Genomic DNA, 22,037 nt, shown 5'->3' on the forward strand with positions numbered 1-22,037 from the left:
CGAAATCTCCTTTCCACACCCCAGAGAGCAATTCCTGCATTCTGTTAAGCTTCAGAAAGCAGTGCTGTTAAACAATCTCTTCACCAGGCCAACCCCTGTGGAGCAGAGCTCATCCATGCGTTGGGCAGAGGTAACTGCTAAGGCAAGTCATCTGAATATAAAATGCTCATCAAGTAATTTTTCAAAAATAGGCTTAATAGAAACTAAAAGAATGTTGGATTAACATTAATAAGTACAGACTAACATTTCTCTCAATAGGCACAAATGTTTATAATCTCTTTGATAACATTTAGAAGATTCTTATTTACTTGATTTGTACTCAAATCTGAAGGATAAAGCAATATTTCTTCTCAAATACATTACGAGGTGATGCGAAGCTAATGCAGAAGAATGCATTATCAAGAAGCTCTAATACTCTTTACCCATGTGGATTCTAGGATGCTTTTCAGCTACATATAATACCACAGTAACCCAGAGTGAAGGGACTCTAAAAGCATGGTATTTCTTAGTGTGAAGTTGGGAGTCTGCAGCAGATAATTATTACAGAATGATGTAAGTGTCTGGTGACTTGTCAGGCTGAAACAGGATAACCTTATATGCACTATTTGTTATATTGTGGAGTGTAGTGATATACTATCGAATGAATATACTTCTTAATTCCCATTCATTTTTTATGACAAAAATGTAGATACTTTCAGTATATAACTCATCTTTCCACAGCCTACAAATTTAAGAATTAAAGTACCAACTCTAAATGAATTAACCCAATGTGATTATCATCAAAATGTGTTCTAAGGTTTTAAGGTAAATTATGCCCTGACACAAACATGATAAAAATGCTCTTGGGCAAACTGCATACCGATGCCTCCAGAAATTTAAGAAAGCTAATCTCACTTATGGTCCCTACAGCTCTAAGGCAGATCATGCAATTATATCAGTCTGGCTCGTATTTCAGAATATCCTATCAGCTGGAATAATGCAGTCAGGTGTCTAGAAAGCACTCCATGTCCTTAATACCACTCTTTTAGGGCTAAATTGTAGACAATGATGTCATTAATGTTTTACTACTATGAATCTAATTCAGAAGTTGAACTAACATGCACAGGATTTTGAAAATCTCAAAGAATTCTGAAAAATTTGTCCAAAGCAAGGCTCAAGAATTGATTTTATCATATCTGACAAATTTTCATAAAATCTGACAAACTTTCAGCTGATTATTCAATAAATAAAAAAAGAACATTTTAAAAATCTATACAATTATCTTTTGTATAAAGAACTGAATGAGGTTTCTAAAATTAAAAAAGACCATGGTTTTTAAAATCATAGTCGACACATTTACTTGATTCAGTGGAAATTCCTATATGACAGACAACACGGGTTCTGTCCATTAGAAGTTTATAATCTACAACAGACAGTGCTCACGAAATCCTGTGTGTCTCTTCCTGAGTACTGTATTCATCCTCTCAATCTCTCCATGTGGGCAGCCCCAAAGAGGCTTCTCCTCCTTCAGAGACCTCGCGCATCCCCCTGGCTTTAACCATTGCCTCAACAGGACTCTTCAATCTGTTTCTGCTCTTTATATCTCCTAATTTCTAGTCCAGTGCAACCATATCCCACAGATATGCCGCTGTCATCTCAAACGCCACCGGTTACAAACCCGTGTACTACCGCCACCCGCGGTCACTCCCATCCAACTTCCAGAGCTCCAGCTTTGTTACCCTTTACACTGTTGCTCATTTCCTCCATCTCTTGAGCTGCCACGGCCTCTGCCACCCTGCAAGCCCTTACCGTTGCCTTCGCTCACCCCTAAACAATTCCAAGAGCTTCTTGAGCCTTTCTATTTCTAGTCCAGTGTATTTTTTTCTTTCTCAACATGTTTTTAAAAAGTGAAATTGCTGGATATCAGAGACTTTATTTTATGCTTGATCTTTAAACACAGGCCCGAAGTTAAAAGGAATTCCTGAAGTCATCTGAACTACAGTATTATCTAAGTATTAAATGTCAACTTTCAGTAGAGAAATATACTTAGTATGCCAAATCAGATGGCCACTACGGAAGATGTATACAATTTTCAGCAGGTACAAAACTGGCAGGTTTTACTTGGACAATGACAGACTGAAAACAAAAAATGACGTTTCAAGGAAAAACAAATGAATGCTCTAATTTACTGTAATAAAAATGTTATGATTGTGGAGGTACCAACCATATCAATATAGAAAGTTTAAAAACTAGAAGAAGAGAGAGAAAACTCCCACTTCCACCATCCCAACATAACTATGATAATCAGTTTGGATTTCCCCTCCTTTCCGTTTTCCACATGCATATTTTTTGCATAGTTTTAAATCACAACTAAAAAGGAATTCAGTTGAAAATTTCATTTACATAATTTTCATACTGTTAATACGTTGCTTTCTTCCTATTATTCACTACTATAAATAAAGTTGCAGTCAATCTTTGAATATTCTAGTTTATTTCTTTAGGAGAGAATCCCAGCAATGGGATTCGTGGGCTCAGGGGCATAAACATTTTTATGACTACTGAAACATCTTGCCAAAATCTTTTCAGAAAGATCATTACTAATTTACAATGCTATAAGCACACAGAAGATCATCAGTTTCCTCACACCTTCATTGGCTCTCCGTGCCACAATAGAAGTGGTAATAGTTGGCAATTAGTGAGTTGTGGTTTTCTTTGCCATTTTTATTTAAATCTCCTGATACATCCTTTCAATTTTTAAAATACTAGTTGGGTTTCCTTTTTGAATTGTACATTTAGGTACATTAAAAACCCACCTACTTATTAAATATTCCCCTATCTGTGGCTTGTATTTTATCTTACTTTTTCTCTGAAGAATGAGAAAATCTTCTATCTCACATAAGACGACTGGAGAAAAGTGGCTGCAGGCCCAGTGGCTTTAACAGCTCAGTGTGCAGGACCCCGAGCTTTCCAGCTTTCAGCTCTGCCATCCTAGGTTTTTGCTGGCCTGTCCTCTGATACCATTTTGTTTCCTGATCTCAAGATGGGGCTGTACATCCAGCTGCCACATGCAGACAATAAGACCCAATGAATCGAGTCTTTGCCTGAAGACTGCTAAGTCTTTCTATGAGTATGAATGTGTGTATGAATTTTTTTCTCTCTAGATTTCAGAATTAATAGTATAACACCTATACAATGTACATTACATTCTCTTATAATTTTAAAAGTGCCTCCACATTTGGGGTTTGTAATTCCTTTTTAAAATCAAATGTATTTATTTAAAAACTTATATTAATGTAGCACATAATACAAAATGGTGCACAAAACAAAAACTTACAAATCAAGGATTTAGCATAAAGTAAACATCCACGTAACCATCACATCAGTAAAAAAGAATACTGCCAAAACCCTGAAAGTCTCTAAAACTGGGCCCCCCAAAACATTCCTGTTGTTCCACCCACCCAAAATAACCAGTATTGTAACTATTACAGTGACTTCTTTTCTTTACAGTTTTATCACCTATCTTATCTACACATGCATCCTTAGCACTATAATATTGCTTGGCTATTTTTCGAACTTTATTTAGATAGAATCATTTCATATTTGCATCCACTGTCTTTCATTCATCATGGTGTGGTGAAATTCAGCCACCCTATTAATTCCTGCTGTAGTTTCTTCCTTTTCATTGCAGTATAGTACTCCTTCATATAAATGTACTGTCTCTTATTTATTTGTTCTACTGTTAACAGAAGCTTGGATTATTTCTAGATGTTGGCTGTAACAAATAATGCCATGCCCATTCCTTTACATATTTGTTGATGCTCATGGTACACCATGCATTTCTCTACAGTATATAAGGATGAATAAAAATGGTGGGTTGTAAAATACATATATCTACAACTTTAGTAGATAATGTCAAAATGGCTGCACCAATTTGTACTGCTATTATCAGGGAATAAGAGTTTGGAATTTCCCATAGGCTTGTCAACACTTGGTATTATCTGCTTATTCTGCTTTAGCCATTCTGGTTGGTGTATGATGCTTTCTGTGGTTTTAATTTTGCATTTTCTTGGTTACTACGATTGAGCATCTTGTCACATGTTTATTGGATACCTAATAACTTCTTTTGTGAAATGTCTGTGTTCTCATGCACATTTTCAAAAATCAATTTTCTTTGGGGTGACTGGATGGCTCAGTCATTAAGCGTCTGCCTTCGGCTCAGGTCATGGTCCCAGAATCCTGGGATCGAGCCCCACAGCAGGCTCCCTGCTCGGCAGGAAGCCTGCTTCTCCCTCTTCCACTCCCCCTGCTTGTGTTCCCTCTCTCGCTATGTTTCTGTCAAATAAATAAATAAAATCTTTAAAAAAAGATCAATTTTCTTTTTCATGATGATTTGTAAGTATTCTTCATAAAAAGCCCCGTTTATGTATATGATCTACATTTTCCCACTCTGTCTTGCCTTTTCATTCTCTTCATGCTGTTTTTGATGAACAAAGATTCCTAATTTTACACAAGCAAATCAATCTTTCTTTTGTGGTTAGGCTTCCTCTCGTTTCCTATTTAACATGTCTTTCCCTATTCTGAGTTTGTTCAATGCTTAAAAACCTCAAGGATGCTTCTGCTTTCCCTATTACGTGGGCCTGAAATATCCTATCTTTTGGGAAGCAGAAGACTCAACAAAAATTAAAATAAGACTAATGGAGGGCTCATCTATAAAAATATTATGCATTTGAAAATTATAGTAGCAGTAAATATGTTATAGTTTAAAGGTTAAGCGAAACTATCTGGAAGTGGCTCATGACAAGTCTCTAAACCTGGACTGACAAAATAAAAGTTACTATACAGATTATGTATAAAAAATTTGTTTTAAACAAGGGTCTTTGGATATTGGTTGCTGGCTGAAATATTTTGTCACCAGAGAGCTTATCTCCATGTGATTAAATTCTCTGAAATTTGTTGATACTTTTTTTGTGGCCCAGCATGTGATCAATTTTTAGTTTTATGGACACAAAGAACATTTTTTTTTTTTTAATACAAAAGAACACATGAGACGCCTCGGTGGCTCAGTCGGTTAAGGACTGCCTTCGGCTCAGGTCATGATCCCAGGGTCTTGTGTGTGTGAATTTTTTTCTCTCTAGATTTCGGAATTAATAGTGTAACACCTATACAATGTACATTACATCCTCTTATAATTTTAAAAGTGCCCCCACATTTGGGGTTTATAACTCCTTTTTAAAATCAAACGTATTTATTTAAAAACTCATATTAACGTAGCACATTAATATGCTACATTTATATGTAGCATCGGGCTCCCTGCTCATAGGGGAGCCTGCTTCTCCCTCTGCCTCTGCCCCTCCTCCCCGCTCATGCTCGCTCTCTCTCTGACAAATAAATAAATAAAATCTTAAAAAAAAAAAAGAACACAGATACTGGAAAGAATGTTTACTCTGTACTTTAAGTGTAGATGACCACACTCTAGTGTCAAGAAGGGGGATGGTGCAGACGTTAGATGTAGCTACCGCAAGGGGCTGTTACCCTCTGATTCACTCTACTTCTATGGTCCTGCTTTTTGGGGGCTCAACACAAAGTGACAGGAGCACACTGGGCCCTCCCAATTCTTTGTGGGCCCTGAACTTTGATCTCTCTGTCCCCTTAGGTCTCTGAGGCTGTCCTACTCCACTGTGGAAGTGGCAAATACCACCTGAGGAAAAGCAGTCACAAATGCTGGGCTCACCCTCTTCAAGGCTCTGTCTCCATCATTCCCTGAATCTTGAGCCAGGTATTCTTCATTATCTTGTTAGTTCTCAAATGATTTCAAGCAGATTTTACAAATACTTTGCCTAGCATCTGTAGGTGTCTTCAGCGGAAGGGTTGGTCCCAATGACCAGGTCTGCTATTATCATAGCACAAGACTAACTGTCTTGTCTTTTTTTAAACCTCAATTTTAATTTCATTTATGGAAGCTTTCATTATTCAAAAACTCTATGTATCATCTTAAGATCAGAAGCAAGATTTCCCAAAATGTTTTATATGATACTAATTATGAACGATGGCTTTTCATGAGAAAAAAAAATGAAGGGTTCTATTATGCAATAACTTTGTGTAACCATATGTTATGTACTAAGTTTAATGATTCACAAAATAGATTAGCATTTTAAAGGCTCTGGTAAGTCCTACAGTGAAGAAACCTGTTTAGTTTTATTTAATGCAAGGTTTACCAAACATAGATAAATCCTTCTTCTCATACAGTTCCAAGAAACATATCTTGAAAAGTATAGATTAGAAATCATTCTCATACCTTTTAATATTTTTTCCTCTAAATTTTTCTGGGAATTTAAACTGTTTAATCTTTTCATTCATAAAGAGTATATCTGGGTATAATAATGAGTTTAAACTATTTTTTCCAAACTACTAAACCAAAATGGCACCATTGTTGAAAATGAGCTAACATATATTATCTGACTCTTCCTCACAAAAATAACATTTCTAAAATACCCATGACAGATCATTCATTTTAGGGAAAATTTATACTAAGAAACACGTTAAACCCACGTATGCTCTAAGTATTTCAGAGAAATAACTGCTTCCAGGTGGTATCTGAATTAAGTGACATAAAAGGTCTATTCAGTTAAGTCTAAATTCTGTTAAAAACCAGTTGTAATACACACGCCATTCAGAATACAATGCAAACAAGTAGAGTTAAGTAGAAGTACACGTAGTATAGGTTAAATAGGCATGTATGAGTATGAACCAATGAAGAATCAGGACATCCCATCTTGATGTGTTATGAGATGTTGAGGTGTACCCTAAGAAGCAGGGTTTATCTCTGTGTATACGTAATAATGGAAACAGACTTTTAAATAACTCACTAAAGGGGCGCCTGGGTGGCTCAGTCGGTTAAGCGTCTGCCTCTGGGTCAGGTTGTGATCTCAGGGTCCTGGGATCGAGCCCCACGTCCGGCTCCCCACTCAGCAGGTCAGCGGGGAGGCTCCTTATCTCTCTCCCTCTCCCAACTCATGCTCTCTCTCAATAAATAAAATCTTTAAATAAATAATTCACTAAGCACTTAAAATATTTTAATACTTACTTGAATTTAAGTTTTAATAGAAACTGATGTTCACTAATCATGATTATTAACACTAAACACATTAAAGTAGTTGCCTATGATGGGGGGAGGAAGGGCATGGGAATGGAACAGAGAGGTATAAAAAGGATATTGCACAGCATACCGAGATGCTTTATATAAACCAATGATGATGATGTGCCATGATCTGAGGAGTGTGATTATGTAGCCCTCTAAACATGAGGGTCACGATAGGGAGAGGAGGCTTATAAAAAAAGAAAAATGAATGAAAAAAACAAAAGGAAAAGGGTTATATGCAGAAGGTCAAATCAGGATGATGACAAAGTCTGAGTTTCAAATTACCAAAGGGAACACAAAAAAAACAAGCAGCAGAGACAAAGTCTAGATTTACAGTTGCATGGCAGGTAAGAAAAAAACAGTGAAGTGTGGAAAGTACAAGAAAAAAAATGAGAATTGAAACACTTGTTTGACAGGAGGAAGAACCATGTTTACAATATGCCAGAAGGCGGGAAAAAAAAGTAAAGGCAAGGGGAAAACACATTAGAAATCTTTGAAGAGTTTAACTCCATGAAATAAAACTAATTTTGGAAATAAACCAAGAGTTAGTTACAATTAACATTAAACGAAGTAGAAATTTTTGCTTCTAGTCTTAACTAGGCTAGGAAGCAGAAGGCAAAGTAAGATGGACAGTACTGGGGGAGTAAAAACATATGGGAAAATTTAACACAAAAAGAGTATGTATATGGGCATGCAAATAATTAAAATGGAGTTGAAATAAACTATAAATATTTGGAAATATACATACAAGTATAGCAACCTAATGTATAACTGTTAAGACAGTTATGAATTTTCCACAATTAATTATGTTAAAAAGGATCCTACAATGGATTTCATATAATTAATTCTATTCAAAGAGCAATTAATACGTGGCAGACATATTTAGGCATTTATCCTACTTTAGGTCACTATGTTTTATAACTTGTCTCGGCAGTATCTGTTTCTTTCTCATCATCTTAAATTAAGTTATTCAATCATCTCTACAATTTTCCTGAGGCAGAAGCTCCTTACATTTTTATAGAATGAATGGGCTGAATACATGCAATTGTGAATTTTTCCTAGAAGTGATCTGTGTTCCAAAGTCTCCAGGAGCACACAATATCTAAAATCAGGAAGGAAATTCCTGCCCTTGCTTTCAGATACAATGATGACAACTGTATTTATCACAGATTAAGAGACCAAGGCCACTTAATGTGATGACAATCCAAAGGAATACAGTTATTCTTATAACTCTTTGACATACATGCCATATTTTTGTAATGTTCAGTTCACAGTGTATCTTTGCCAGCACTTCAAGGTTGGGCAGACATATTTACAACATGTGTTTAAACTTGACAGTCACCTTTGGAAAGGACTGCAAAGTAAAAAACAAAACAAAAACAAAACCAATTTGGCTATAACTGTGACAAAATGTGAATGTTTTACATGTGGTCACCAAAATAGATCCTTTGAAGACAAACTTGTCAGCAAAATCTTTGTAGCTCTAGAAGTAGGCCCACCCTTTCTTTGCATTGCAACCTCTCTAAAAACATTTCATGCTATTATAAGATGTATCAGTTTGCTAACAATCTAACTTTGGTGAGAATAGATGATACAGAAAGCTTCTCCTTAAGAAACTGGCTTGATGTAAAAACTGTATGAAGGCAATTTCATCTTTAGCAAAGCACAGTATCTGCTATAAAGGAGGCACTCAAGGCCAAGGCATAAAGAACAGAGCAGGGCTGTTATTAAAAAATGTTAAGTACTAGTAAAAGTACTCCTCAGGGGCGCCTGGGTGGCTCAGTTGGTTAAGCGACTGCCTTCAGCTCAGGTCATGATCCTGGAGTCCCTGGATCGAGTCCCGCATCGGGCTCCCTGCTCAGCAGGGGGTCTGCTTCTCCCTCTGACCCTCCCCCTTCTCATGTGCTCTCTCTCATTCTCTCTCTCTCTCAAATAAATAAATAAAAATCTTTAAAAAAAAAAAAAAGTACTCCTCAGAAGAAAATTAAGTCTACAACGGGACATGTCTACTCTGGTCATATATCCATTTTTTCCTCTTCATTTGGTAAAAGGCCGTATTTGAGGGACAATATTCCTTTTATCTCAGACAGGATAGATGCCTACGAAGTAAAACAGGAGTAATTCACTCACCCACTGGGCTGCTCCCGGCTCCATTTGGCACTGTGAGGTCTGAAGTGCTCAACATCCCACCTAAAAATTTTGGAGAGAGAAAAGAGAGGCCAAAAAATGAACATGAACTGGTTCTCCTTATCTGAATGAAGTAACCTGCACTCCTTTCCTAAAAAACGAAAATAAAAACTAGCCTAGACTGAATTTGGCATTACTGTGTAATATGATGTAGTTAAATGTATATATAAAAGCTCACCTATCAAGCTCTGGATGCAAATGCCTTTCTGTATCAATATCAAATAGTACATATTGATAAGAATGGGGGCAGTGCTGGGGCGCCTGGGTGGCTCAGTTGTTAAGCGTCTGCCTTCGGCTCAGGTCATGATCCCAGGGTCCTGGGATCGAGCCCCGCATCAGGCTCCCTGCTCAGCGGGGAGCCTGCTTCTCCCTCCTCCACTCCCCCTGCTTGTGTTCCCTCTCTCACTGTGTCTCTCTCTGTCAAATAAATAAAAATCTTAAAAAAAAAAAAAAAGAAAAAAAGAATGGGGGCAGTGCTAATGGAGTACTATTAAATCTAGGACTTAAAGGAGAGGAGACACTGCATTACAAAGAGTAAAGCCGTAAATGCACTGCAAATTTCTGCTGAATTCATGAACTATTCTCTGTATTTTTGACATGAGTGACTCACACTCAAACTTTTAAATCTTTGCTCATGATATTCTTTTTTTTTTTTTAAGATTTTATTTATTTATTTGACAGAGAGAGACACAGTGAGAGAGGGAACACAAGCAGAGGGAGTGGGAGAAGGAGAAGCAGGCCTCCCGCAGAGCAGGGAGCCCAATGCGGGGCTCGATCCCAGCACCCTGGGATCATGACCTGAGCCGAAGGCAGACGCTTAACGACTGAGCCACCCAGGCGCCCCTTTGCTCATGATATTCTAATTAAATTTTCTGCCTGTCAAAGTATGGCTTTCCCATGATAAGGAAAGTTACAGATGGCAGATTCTGTATATCGTTCCACTGTGCCCGAGAGGATGCTAGAATGCCACAGTAAATCCTCAAAAATATTCTTTAAAATGGAGCCAATTATGTAGCAGTGACTCTTGCTCATCAAAGACAGAACATTAAAGGGTAGCAAGATAAGAAACTGCTTATGTTAGCAATTCTTTTCCTTAAAGAACCAGCAGAAGAGAGACCAGTACATACCTGCACTGCCGGTACTTGGTGGTCTCTGAGGGACTCCAGGGGATACATTTCTGTGTAATGTGGCTTGAGGTGGAGACAGCATGCTTGAATCTGCTAATGTCGAGCTGGCGGCCAAAGATGGGGACACAAGTGAACTCCCTGGGTTAGTGTAGGACAAAGCATTAGGGCTGGTCACAGGGACTGTGACAGACATTGAGAAGTTCTGAGGTGGCAAACCAGGCTGTAAATAAAGAACAAGAGAAAACTGTTAGTTTCATTTTCATCTATATTAAATGTAATAACTTATGAACTTTAATTTGATAAGGTAAGTCCAGTTATTAAAAGTAGAGGATGGGGATAGTTTCTTACTACATCAATTGGCAGATTTAAGTTGCTTTCTTTAGAATTATATTTGAACATGAGTATGTTTGACATAACCTTTTCAATTTCCATTTTTATATATAAATACATATATACTACTATAACGTGTATATATATATATTTCAAATATTCTTGGAGATGAAAATTAGATGTCAGAACCTGGTATTAGTGTTGTCAGATTTAGACATTACAAAATATATCGTTGTTACCAAGTAAGCATAAAATTAGCACTCTTAATAATCCAAACCAGTTTAGTAACATTACATTTCTATTGAGAGATTACAAATAACAAAAGGGGAAAAATACGTACACATATTATAAATATAATACACCAAATGTGGGACAGTATAAGTAAGCCCTAGTTTGATTTAATTGACTGACATTCTTAACGGACAAAACTTAAAAAAAAAAAATCAAGTCATATATACACAACACACTGCAAAGAAACCATCTAAACAATTTAACCACTGACAACCTATTTTTAAATTGTATGAAGATTAAATTACAATTATAAATGCTATCTTACTTCCCTCCTAAACATTCTACACCCCCTTAAAGTAATATTTGCTATTTCTTCTTGTATTTCCTCCATTGACCACACATAATATACTTAATTAACCATGAAAATAACAGTTCTCTTTATAACAGCTTCATTATAGAGAAAGAAAAAAGCTTTCCTCTCCCCATATTTTAAAACAGTGATTGCAAAGAGCAGTAACACTGCGAATTCAACGTTGGAAGAATATACTTTATGTACTCTATTCAATAGTAGTTTATTTCAGAAAGAAAATTATCATTCATTAGCTGATATAAAACAATGGATAGATGATAAAAATTTTTTCAAAGGAAAAGCAATTTTATTTACACAATATTTTGCAGCTTAACATTTACTACAAAGTCACCAACATCTATGTGAGGTCAGAAGGGATTTTATTTTGTTTGCTATTGTGTTTTTTTAAGAATTATAAAGGTATTAGCACAGAAATACTTCCTTAAATCTATTTTTCATGAGCTTCTTATAGTAAAGGACTCCTTTGGAGAGATAATCCATGAAGTATAATTCAACGCATAGTTTTTAAGAGAATTATCTCCGACAATGAGATAAATACCAGCAGTGGAACCAATCTGTTCCATGAAGCCTACAATACAGATATAGCATTAGAAAATCAGATCTAGAATAGCTGTTTTAAGCAGCTCTTGCCAACGAGCTTCCCGTGAGAACTCTTTGAAGAACTATCAAAGAAGCATGAACTCAAAAAAGTACTGGTTTCCATGATGGTTAGATGTATGAGCATAAGAAAATTTTAAACCAACTATTTGTTTTACAACCAGTTTAAGAACACTGCGTCCTTAAATTAGTATCAAGCCAAGGCTCTCTTCCTCAATACCTATAGTAAAAGAAAAGAAAAGGAGTTTGGAGGTATTTTGCCAAATAGTTTTGGGACATTTACAAAGAACCAAAGAGTAAGCTACTACTATTACAGCAACTATACAAAATAATTAAAAATAATTCTAAAACACCAAATTTCCTAATAAATCTAACCATTTTATATTTTATAGTCTCAAGATCTATTTACGTACATGTAAACTTTTTAAAAGTCATGAGAGAGAAAGGGAAATCTTATACACACCCTATATATTTACAATCATGGAAATTTAGAGCTAGAAGGGACCTTAAAAATTACGTAAGCCAACTCATTCACTTTACAGATGAAAAAACTGGAATCCAGGAGGGGTTTATGCGCCCTATCCAAAGGTACAGGAGATAGTAAGTAGAACTTAGATTAGGATGTTTTCTCTTCACTTCCATGTTTAAGACATTGAACATGTATTATAAGACTGCAACAAATTTATTTTGAAGTTCTATAAAACAACAAAAAAAACTAATGAAATTTTTTCCCCTTCTACTTATTGGTTATCATCACCCACTGTGAAAATAAACAAGAAGTGTAGCCAATCTCTTCATGCACAAGATAAAAGCACAAACCATACTTTAGTACTCACTGCGATTTTATGATTCCGCATCATATTATCAAATTCCTCATTAATTTTTTTATATTTTTCTTCTGTATGTGGAGTTAGCACATAGGAAGTATCAGGGTCTGGGCTGTCGCACCCTCTGTGTTCCTTCTTGTTCAGAGCCTATATAATGAAGTTAACAAAAAGGATCAACAAATAAAAAGTAGAGGTAAAGTAAAAGTACTTACAGGGCCTCGTTTGAAAATAAAATCACTATCTTCATTTAGTTTGCTGAATCTGTCCTCCGAGAGTGGACTGTGCTCAAAGTAATCGTCAGCATCAGGGCTCTCACAACCATTAAGGCCTTTCTTTCTTAAAGTCTGAAATACAATTGGAAAATTCACACACAAATGATACTAACTTGCCATGAGTTTTTTTGTAAAATTTATTAAGAGAGCACAGACTGAATGAATTGAGTTATTACAAGAGCCACTGAAATGGTTTTAAATGATCACAAATGTACTCTAATCCTCCAAATAAGGTAAACCTTAGATATAAGCAAAAATAATGCTCCCATCGTACATTAAGAAAAAAAGGAATGTTACTTGTTTGGATTCTTTCTTCCCAAACTTCCTAGAGAATACTAAATTACTCACGGCTCTGAGAGTTACAACCTGAATCTGATAACATCCTGATCAACATATCTGATAGGGCCAATGAGTGTGCGAACTGACATAGAAATGTATCAAAATGATGCTTTGAGAAGCTATCATAGTACGTTTACAAAATGAACATTTCAGCAACTTCATCTACTGAAACTGCTTTCTGCCTGAGTTAATCCTAGCCACCAGAAAGAATCAGCATTGTATCTCAATAACTGCATTCCTAATTTGTTCTTAAATACTATCATTTTCCTACATAACTTTGAAGCATAAAAACTCAAATACTTATTTACATATGGCAGTAATGACTCTTTCCTATGTAGAATATACATTTATTAGTGACTTTATTAGTGACACTGAACATGTATTATAAGATTGCAAATTATTCTGAAGTTCTATAAAAGCAAAAAAAAAAAACTACTGAAATTTTTCCTTCTACTTATTTTTAAAATTTGTAATAAAACTTTACTCAGCATGTATCTTTCCCCCCCCTTTGCTAGCTCTTTCTATAGAGCTCCTTAATGGGTTGATCTAATCCACTGAACTGACTTTCTGGAAAACTTTTTTGAGTGTCATAAAAGTATCTCCTAGACCGTATGTTCACCTTTTCTTCTTCTTACTTTGAGGTAAAAATATAATGAACAGTTGGCTTTCTGATTTTTAATTTTTTTCATTAAAATCACCATGAAATGACTTATCCAATATTTAAAAGAGTAACTTTAAAACCAGGGGCCTGACAATTCTGTGGAATATTAATTTATTTCCAGAATGTCTAAATTTTTAAAAACCCTGATGAGTCTTTTTTTAAAGTAGAATTAGAGTTCAACAGTTTAAATAGCTTTGAGACTTGATTTTCCAGCCAACCACTGAGAAGTTCTAGGAAGTTAAAATCTTCCAAGTAAACTGACAAAGTTTAATTGGGAAACAAAGTTTGATCAATAGATTAGTATTATGTAAGTTTGTTAGTAAATGGTTATTTAAATTAGATTTAAGATATACTTTTAAGTAATTGGTAATAATCTTGGTATCCTTTAAAATATGATTTACAATAATTATGAATGCTTATTTTATACCTTTTATTCCTTGAAAGAATATAAACACACAATAGGTTAAGATTTGAGAATTTTTTTAGTTTCTCTGAAGTCAAATTATTTTAAAATCACTTTAGTCAATTTGATTTTTTCATGCTTACAGAATCATAAGAAATCCTAAGTGCAGATATGTTAACTTCTCAAATTACTTAGCACACACTAGGATTCCACATACAATATCTGAAACCTCCACCACAGCACAATCACTAAACATAAGCATAGAGCAAACACTACATGTACTTCCCCAACACTGGCCCCATGGCCCTACGTTCTATGGATCTAACTAATCACATGAACTTTTATGTGTACTTAGCCATAAAAGGTCCTGTTATTTAGAACTAAGGGATGGAGACATGTATTCTCCCCCGTTCCCAGTAGCAAGTTCTGCTTGCCAAAGCTCTGCAAGTTGCTATCAGCGATGAAGATGTTAACACTCAGAATATTGGAACACAATGAACTCTTATAACCTACACAGCCCTAGAAACAAAACAAATATAGTTAAGTGCCTACACAAAGATTTCATCATGAACTTGACTTATTCTAGCCTGAAATCTCTAGATATTTTCCCATCATATTCATGTATCTTAAGACTAGGAAATTCACAGTCGTGCTCTTCTCTAACAGCAACCACCAAGTATGTGCCTCTTTGAAGTCCTTTTAAATTACTGAAGAAAAAGAATATGGCCTTTTTAAGTAATTACACAAAATTTTTATTCTACAACAACAGGGTTAACCCTACTTGTACTCATGAGGAAGAAGAGTGCTCTGGTATCTCCAGCTCTGCAAGCCTTCACTTCAGATGGGGTTCCTGTCATTGTGAGGGAATTTAAGAGGCTCTATCAGCTCTGGAGATAAAAGGCTCATGTACCTCTACTGCATATCCAACTTGTGTCTTATCACCAGAACACGAAGAGTTGTTGTGAGGACCAACTACCATAAAAAGACTTTTTCTGTCATCTTTATCGTTACCACATAGCTTAATAGTAAAAGTTTCTCCTGTGTCACAGGTACTAACAAATGGAATGCTGTAATCTATTAACAAGGCTAGGTGAGGCATATAAGAAACAGGCTAGCTTCAGTTTTTTCACATGCTTCAAGTTACCCACAACACACACACTTGCTCAATGAAGAAAACACAGTCTGAAAGGCTACCATTTTGAGGAATCTGCTTTTAAGCGCATTCATTAAGGGTACTAGCACGGTGCACAGTCTATGGCTATTACTGATGATTATAATGTTCCATTCTGAAGTAAACGGTACTTCAAAAGTACTTTACTCTTGTACATGCAATTGACAGTTTTCAGTGACGTTATGGCATACTAAAGGGGAAAATTCAATTATGCCAAAATACTTTCAATTTCAGGGGTGTGTATCATGCAAGTTGATTGAAGTTGCTTTTCTTAAATAATTAAGTTATTAATTTAAGCTAACTTGATACAACCTGTTCTATGTTCTTTTGTACCAGTGTTCCAAACACGTTTAATGATTCCAACTGCAAAGATTAGTTAAATGAAATCCTAAAATGAATGCAGCCACAATTTTCATCAGTGCATTTCTATAAAAGACAGAAATTTTATTTTTGGAGGGTCAGCTAAGCACCTTTAACAAACATTTCTACTTCTCACAATAAAGTTAAACTGTATTATGATTTTAATGGCTCTTCTTTTTATATTTTGGGCCAATTCGGTCAGGTATTTTCTGCATACTTTAATCTACGGTATAAAATATAGGTTTTAGACTTTTTTCCCTAAGAGTATTCAAGTCTTTTATACAATAAACTTAAAAAGCAAACATATTTCAAAATGGATTGTGAATTAAAGGTGGCCAATTTTATTTTTTTAATATTTATTTATTTTAATTACCATATAACGTATTGTTTCAGGGGTACAGGTCTGTGATTCATCAGTCTTACACAATTCATAGCACTCACCATAGCACATACCCTCCCCAATGTCCATTATCCAGCCTAAAGGTGGCCAATTTTAAATAGTTTTTTTAGCTTACATGATCTTATTAGCAAAAAATAATGTATTTAAATTTTTAGATATGCTTATTCTCCATGGAAATTATATATACACACATATATACAAAAATATATAAACAAATACATATATATACACAATCATACATACGTTACCGTAACCTTCTGTTTCTTAATAAAGAAATCTAGTATTCATGATATTTTTCACTGAAATTAGTTTAAATATTTAAACTACACAAAGTCTGAAATAAACTGATAAAAATCCCAGGGGGCTGGCATTTTCTGGCATTTTGAGATATGCTACAAAGTTTTAGACTCAGAAGTCTATACTGCCCACACCTGACAAGACTGTGGCTTTACTGCCTACAAAGAACTGAAATGCTCTTTAATGTATACTCAATTTTATAACTGTCAAATTCCATTCCAAACAAATAGAATCACAATACTTAGAAGCAAAACTATGGAATTAAAAGTACTCAAAAGGTATATATGCATGTTTTTTTAAACGCACAAGGAGCTAATTAATCTATAATATCATCACCCACCTTAAATCTCATTTCTGTCAAGCACTGAGCAGTAAATGCTCCATAAATATGGCATGAATGGATAATCAGATCTAGCACAAGATAGGACTACTTGTAAAATAAAGGAATAGTATGTTTTAAGTTCCAAGGAACTTAAACTAAATAGAATTTTTTTAACTAAGGAAAGTTCTCCTTTTCCTCATTTTTAATAATCATTGCTAATTTTGAAAGATACTTCGTATTCTTCCTAGACACTTTGAAAATGAATAAAAACACAATTTTTTTAAACTGAAAATTTGAGAGAAAAAGGCATCAAAATTTATTAAATTCAACAATTATGAAATGAATACTAGTAATTCTAACCAAATCAAACACAGACTAGAACCAGAACCTATAGATCTCCCTCAATCACACAACTCTCTCCTCTCCCCTCTCCAGGAAATACTATCCTACCTCTGTGATGACAAAACTTTCCGGATTTTCTTTATAGGTTTAACACATATATACATCTCTAAATATATTATTTGGTTCACTTTTAAATATTATGGGAATGGAGTATTACACAATGTGTTATTCTGTCTTATCTCTTTTATTATACATTAGATTCATCCTTAGGGTTGCATATAGTTCATTTGTTCATTTTCACTGAATATTGTACTACATTGTATAGGGGAAAAAACTTTATTGTACTGCAGATAGACATTGGAGTTGCTTCAATTTTTTGGCCATTATTAAAATGAAAATGGTGCTATGCACATTTTTGCAGACATAGCCTACTCCATATCTGTACATGCTTCTCTAAGGTATATTTATGGGAATAGAATTGCTAAGTTCAAAAAATATGTGGATCTTATCTGTCTTATACGAGATAATGTCAAACCATTTTTTTAAAGTACAGTTGACCTTTGAACAACACAGGTTTAAACTGTGCAGACCTACCCAGATTTTTTTTCAATAAATATAGTATTATACTATAAGTGTATTTTTTCTTCCTTAGGATTTTCTTAATAACATTTTCTCTTCTCCAGTTGACTTTAATGTCAGGATACAGTATATAATACATATAACATATACAATGTGTGTTGTTTACGTTATTGGTAAAGCTTCTGGCCAGTAGCTAAGTTTCGAGGGAGTCAAAAGTCAAACATGGATTTTCAACTGCACAGGGTGCTGTTTTCCTAACTGTGGAGTTGTTCAAGGGTCAACTATAATTGCATTGAAGTACATTTCTACCTGCAATGAGGAATTGATTTGCATTCCTGATTATTAAGGAAATGAAGCACATTTCATACCTACTGGCTATCTGAATTTTCTTCTAAGTGCCTGTTCAAGTTTTCTATTGACTTGTTCATCTTTCTCTTATTGCTTTGTCATTTTTTAAATTTGAAATCAACATGAGTCCTTTGTTAATTTTATGCATTATAAAAATATTTTTTCATTCTGTGGCTTTAAAAAAAAAGAAACACTTGCCTTCAGATAAAAACAGGTTCTTAATTTTAACAAAGTCAAATTTACCATTTTTTTTCCTTTATAGTTTTTATGTCTTAAGAAATCCTTTCCTACCTCAAAATCATGAAGATAGTCTCCTATATCATCTTCTAAAAAGCTTTCAATTTTGCCTTTTGCATTTAAGTCTATAATCTTCCTAGAGGCAGATTTTATGCAATATATGAGGTAGGTTCCTTTAATGGTTTTCCTATATATCCAATTGTCCCAGGACAATTAAAGAGTCTGTTCTTTCCATTTATGCACATGGTTCTGTTTCTGAGCTCTCTATTACTTCACTGCTATGTTTGGCAATTGGTATTTGTGCCATTGTCATAGTATCTTCATTACTACAGCTTTAAAATTAGCTGCAATATATTGTAGAGCAAACCCTCTCACACTGTTACTCTTCAGGGTGTCTTCTTTTCCCCCTCAATTTCCTTTTATTTCAGAATCAGTTGTTGAATTCTTAAAAAAACAAAAAAATCCTTGGGATTTTGACTGGCATTTGACTCTATAAAGATTATTTTTTTGTAGCACAGATGTATAAATATTGAGTGTTCCATTCCACAATGATGGGATAATTCTGTTAAATCAACCCTGCATTCCTGAGAGCAATCCAACTTAGTCATGATGTACTGTCCCTTTTATATACTGCTGGATTTAATTTCTGTATAGTTAGCATAAATAACATGAGATGCTTTAACAAACAAAAATCTCAGTGGCTTAACCCAATTAAGTTTCTTATTCATACAAAGCCACATGAGGATGTTTCTTATCTGAGAGACTTGCACGAGATTATTCAGAGCCCAGATTCATTTATCTTGTGCTTCCACACACAAGACCTCAAGAGTTCCCGTCTGGATTCTCCGTACCTGGCTAGCAAACAGGGAAGAGAGAGTACGAAGATCATGTGGGAGGTATTCGACAGATCAGGCCTGGAAGCAGCATGTGTCACTTCTACTCAAATTCCACTGGCCAATTTAGTCACACGGCCACTCCCAAAGGGAGGCTGACAGAGTCTATATGCGTGCCCAAGCAGTATAGAAAATGGATCAAAGTGAAAATAAGTGTCTCCACTAAAAAAGATGTGAACTCAAAGAAGTAGACTAGTATTTTGTTTAGGAGTTTTACATTTATGTTCAGTGAGGCTGACTTCTGATCCTTCTTAGAACTCTCCTTGCTGGTTTTGCTATCAAGGTCAGGCTACCTCATATAATGGTAAGACAGCACATTTCTTTTGCAGGTAGTAGTAGGCATTGCCTTCAGGCTCCTTCTCCAGTTCCTCCATAATCTTATTCCTATCTTCCTCAGTAAGAAGTGTGTGGTGTTCAAGCTATGGCTTCTTTGAATTTTAAGGCGATATCCAATTCTATGTTACTCCTAGGTTTGATTGCAAAGAGCCCAGCAAATGGCAGTGATACTTCTCCCCTCAACCCGGAGCAAAACCAATAGTTTTAGGGGGCCCTTAACTCACAGAAACTAGATATTGGGCAACCCAGTAGCCTCAGCTTACCAAGAGGGATAATGTAATTCTGTTGTAAATCTTCACACCTAAGTATTTCTTTTTTTTTTTTTTAAAGATTTTATTTATTTGAGAGAGAATGAGAGACAGAGAGCACGAGAGGGAAGAGGGTCAGAGGGAGAAGCAGACCCCCCGCTGAGCAGGGAGCCCTATGTGGGACTCGATCCCGGGACTCCAGGATCATGACCTGAGCCGAAGGCAGTCGCTTAACCAATTGAGCCACCCAGGCGCCCTACACCTAAGTATTTCTGATAAACTTGATTCTCGGTGCACTGTGAAGTCAGGAAAGTATATCTTCAAAACTCTTGGCTCTTGGTTTTCACCATCCCTTCTTTGTGTGTTTTTTTTTTTTTTTACTTGTACAAATGACTGAATTTGCCTTCCTTTTTTCCAACAAAACTTACTGAGAGCTCCTACTAGGTTCTGATGTTCACTGATGAAATAGACATGGGTCACTGTCCACATTAAGCTTGTGAAGGTCATGTGATCTTCCCATGAAGACTAATTTCTTACCATGACACTCTCACTTGGGTTTTGGACCCCTTCTTCAAAAGCCTGAGGTGGTTTAGTTGCAAAACTGATAAACAGGTTGAGGGGGGAGGAGCAAGATGGCAGAGGAGTAGGAGACCTGGATTTTGTCTGGTCTCAGGAATTCAGCTGGATAGGGATCAAACCATTCTGAACACCTACGAACTCAACAGGAGATCAAAGAAAAGAATAGCAACAACTCTCTGAACAGAAAAGCGACCACTTCCTGGAAGGTAGGACGCGCAGAGAAGTGAATCCGAGGCGATATTCGGGAGGATAGACGGCGGGGGAGGGAGCCTCTGTCAGCCACTTCTGGCAAGTGATAGAGCCCCAGACCACAAAATCAGAACTTTCAGAAGTCAGCTCCTTTGAGGGACGTCGCTCCAGTGGCTAAGCGGGGTGTGGAACCATCGCTGGGACAGTGTGGTCTCAAGACCCTCGGGGTCACAGAAAGACAAGGTGTGCCTGAGTGCGGCAGAGCTCCCAGGTATTGGAGTGGGGAAGCCGGCTGCAGAGACGGAGCCGAGGAGTGGGATCTTACCTTGGGGATGCCATAAACTGTGATCAGAGGCAGAGTCGAGGTGCTGCTCTTCCAGTAGGGACCCAACAAGCGGCAGATCCAGGGAGACTCCACGTCCTCCCCCGGGAGGAGCGGCGCAGGAGCGCAGCGCGGGGATCTGCTGGGTTTGGAGACTTCACACTGAGTCGGGTGCCAGAGATAGAAACGCTCAGTCACAGGCCGGGTGAGCACAGAGTGCGGCCGGAGACCGGGGAGTTGGGAGTGACTGACTGCTTTTCTCTGGGGGTGCACTGAGGAGTGCAGCCGCAAGTTCTCGGCTCCTCTGGGGCAGAGATGGGGAGGCCGCCATTTTCACATCTCGTCCTCCAAAGCTGTACTGAAAGCTTCCAGGGAACAAAAACTCCCGAGAGCAAACCCAAGCAGATTACTTAGCCCAGACTGGCAAAGGCGGGGCAATTCTGCCTCTGGCAAAGACATTTGGGAACCATGGCAACAGGCCCTCCCCCAGAAGATCACCAAGAACAGCCAGACAAGACCAAGAGAACGGCAGAACTCCAGCGCTAGGGGAATATTGCACAAAGAATCCATGGCTTTTTTACCATGATTCTTTAGTCTTTCAAAGTTAACTTTTTTAACTGTTTTTTTTCTTTTTCCCTTTTTCAACCAACATCTAATCAATCCCTTTTTTAAAAAAAATCTTTATTTTTCATTTTTAGAGTCATATTCTATCCCTTCATAGGAGTTACCCATATTTTTGGTATATATAATATATATATATGTAAGTTGTTCTCTCTTTAAAATTCTGGGATACAGTTTCTTCTAACAGATCAAAATATACCCTAAATCTCTAGTGTATGGCTTTCTTCAAGTCTCCGGCCTGATCACATTCTCTTTTTTTTTAATCCTCTTCTTTCCTTTTTCAACCAACTTATCAATTCCTTTTATAAAATCTTTTATAATTATCATCTTTA

The 22,037-nt window shown here is 36.3% G+C and overlaps 1 protein-coding gene across 13 annotated transcripts in view; it reads right to left on the reverse strand.

Annotated features, from left to right (window-relative positions):
* Positions 1-22,037, reverse strand: part of MEF2A (myocyte enhancer factor 2A) — a 135,475-nt gene that overhangs the window by 24,563 nt on the left and 88,875 nt on the right. For 7 of the 13 annotated variants that reach the window (XM_081831569.1, XM_081831571.1, XM_081831570.1 and 4 more), the window contains 3 exons: positions 12,784-12,933; positions 10,432-10,651; positions 9,248-9,307 (listed from right to left, as the gene is read on the reverse strand). In XM_081831569.1, coding sequence (XP_081687695.1) covers positions 9,248-9,307; positions 10,432-10,651; positions 12,784-12,933 — 430 coding nt within the window. Of the gene's footprint in view, positions 1-9,247; positions 9,308-10,431; positions 10,652-12,783; positions 12,934-12,998; positions 13,131-22,037 lie in introns of all 13 variants that reach the window. The other 6 variants (XM_031041767.2, XM_081831567.1, XM_081831564.1 and 3 more) reach the window with 2 other exon arrangements.

This window comes from Leptonychotes weddellii, chromosome 9, assembly GCF_054177405.1.
Source record: "Leptonychotes weddellii isolate Sample4059 chromosome 9, ASM5417740v2, whole genome shotgun sequence".
Taxonomy (NCBI): Eukaryota; Metazoa; Chordata; class Mammalia; order Carnivora; family Phocidae; genus Leptonychotes; species Leptonychotes weddellii.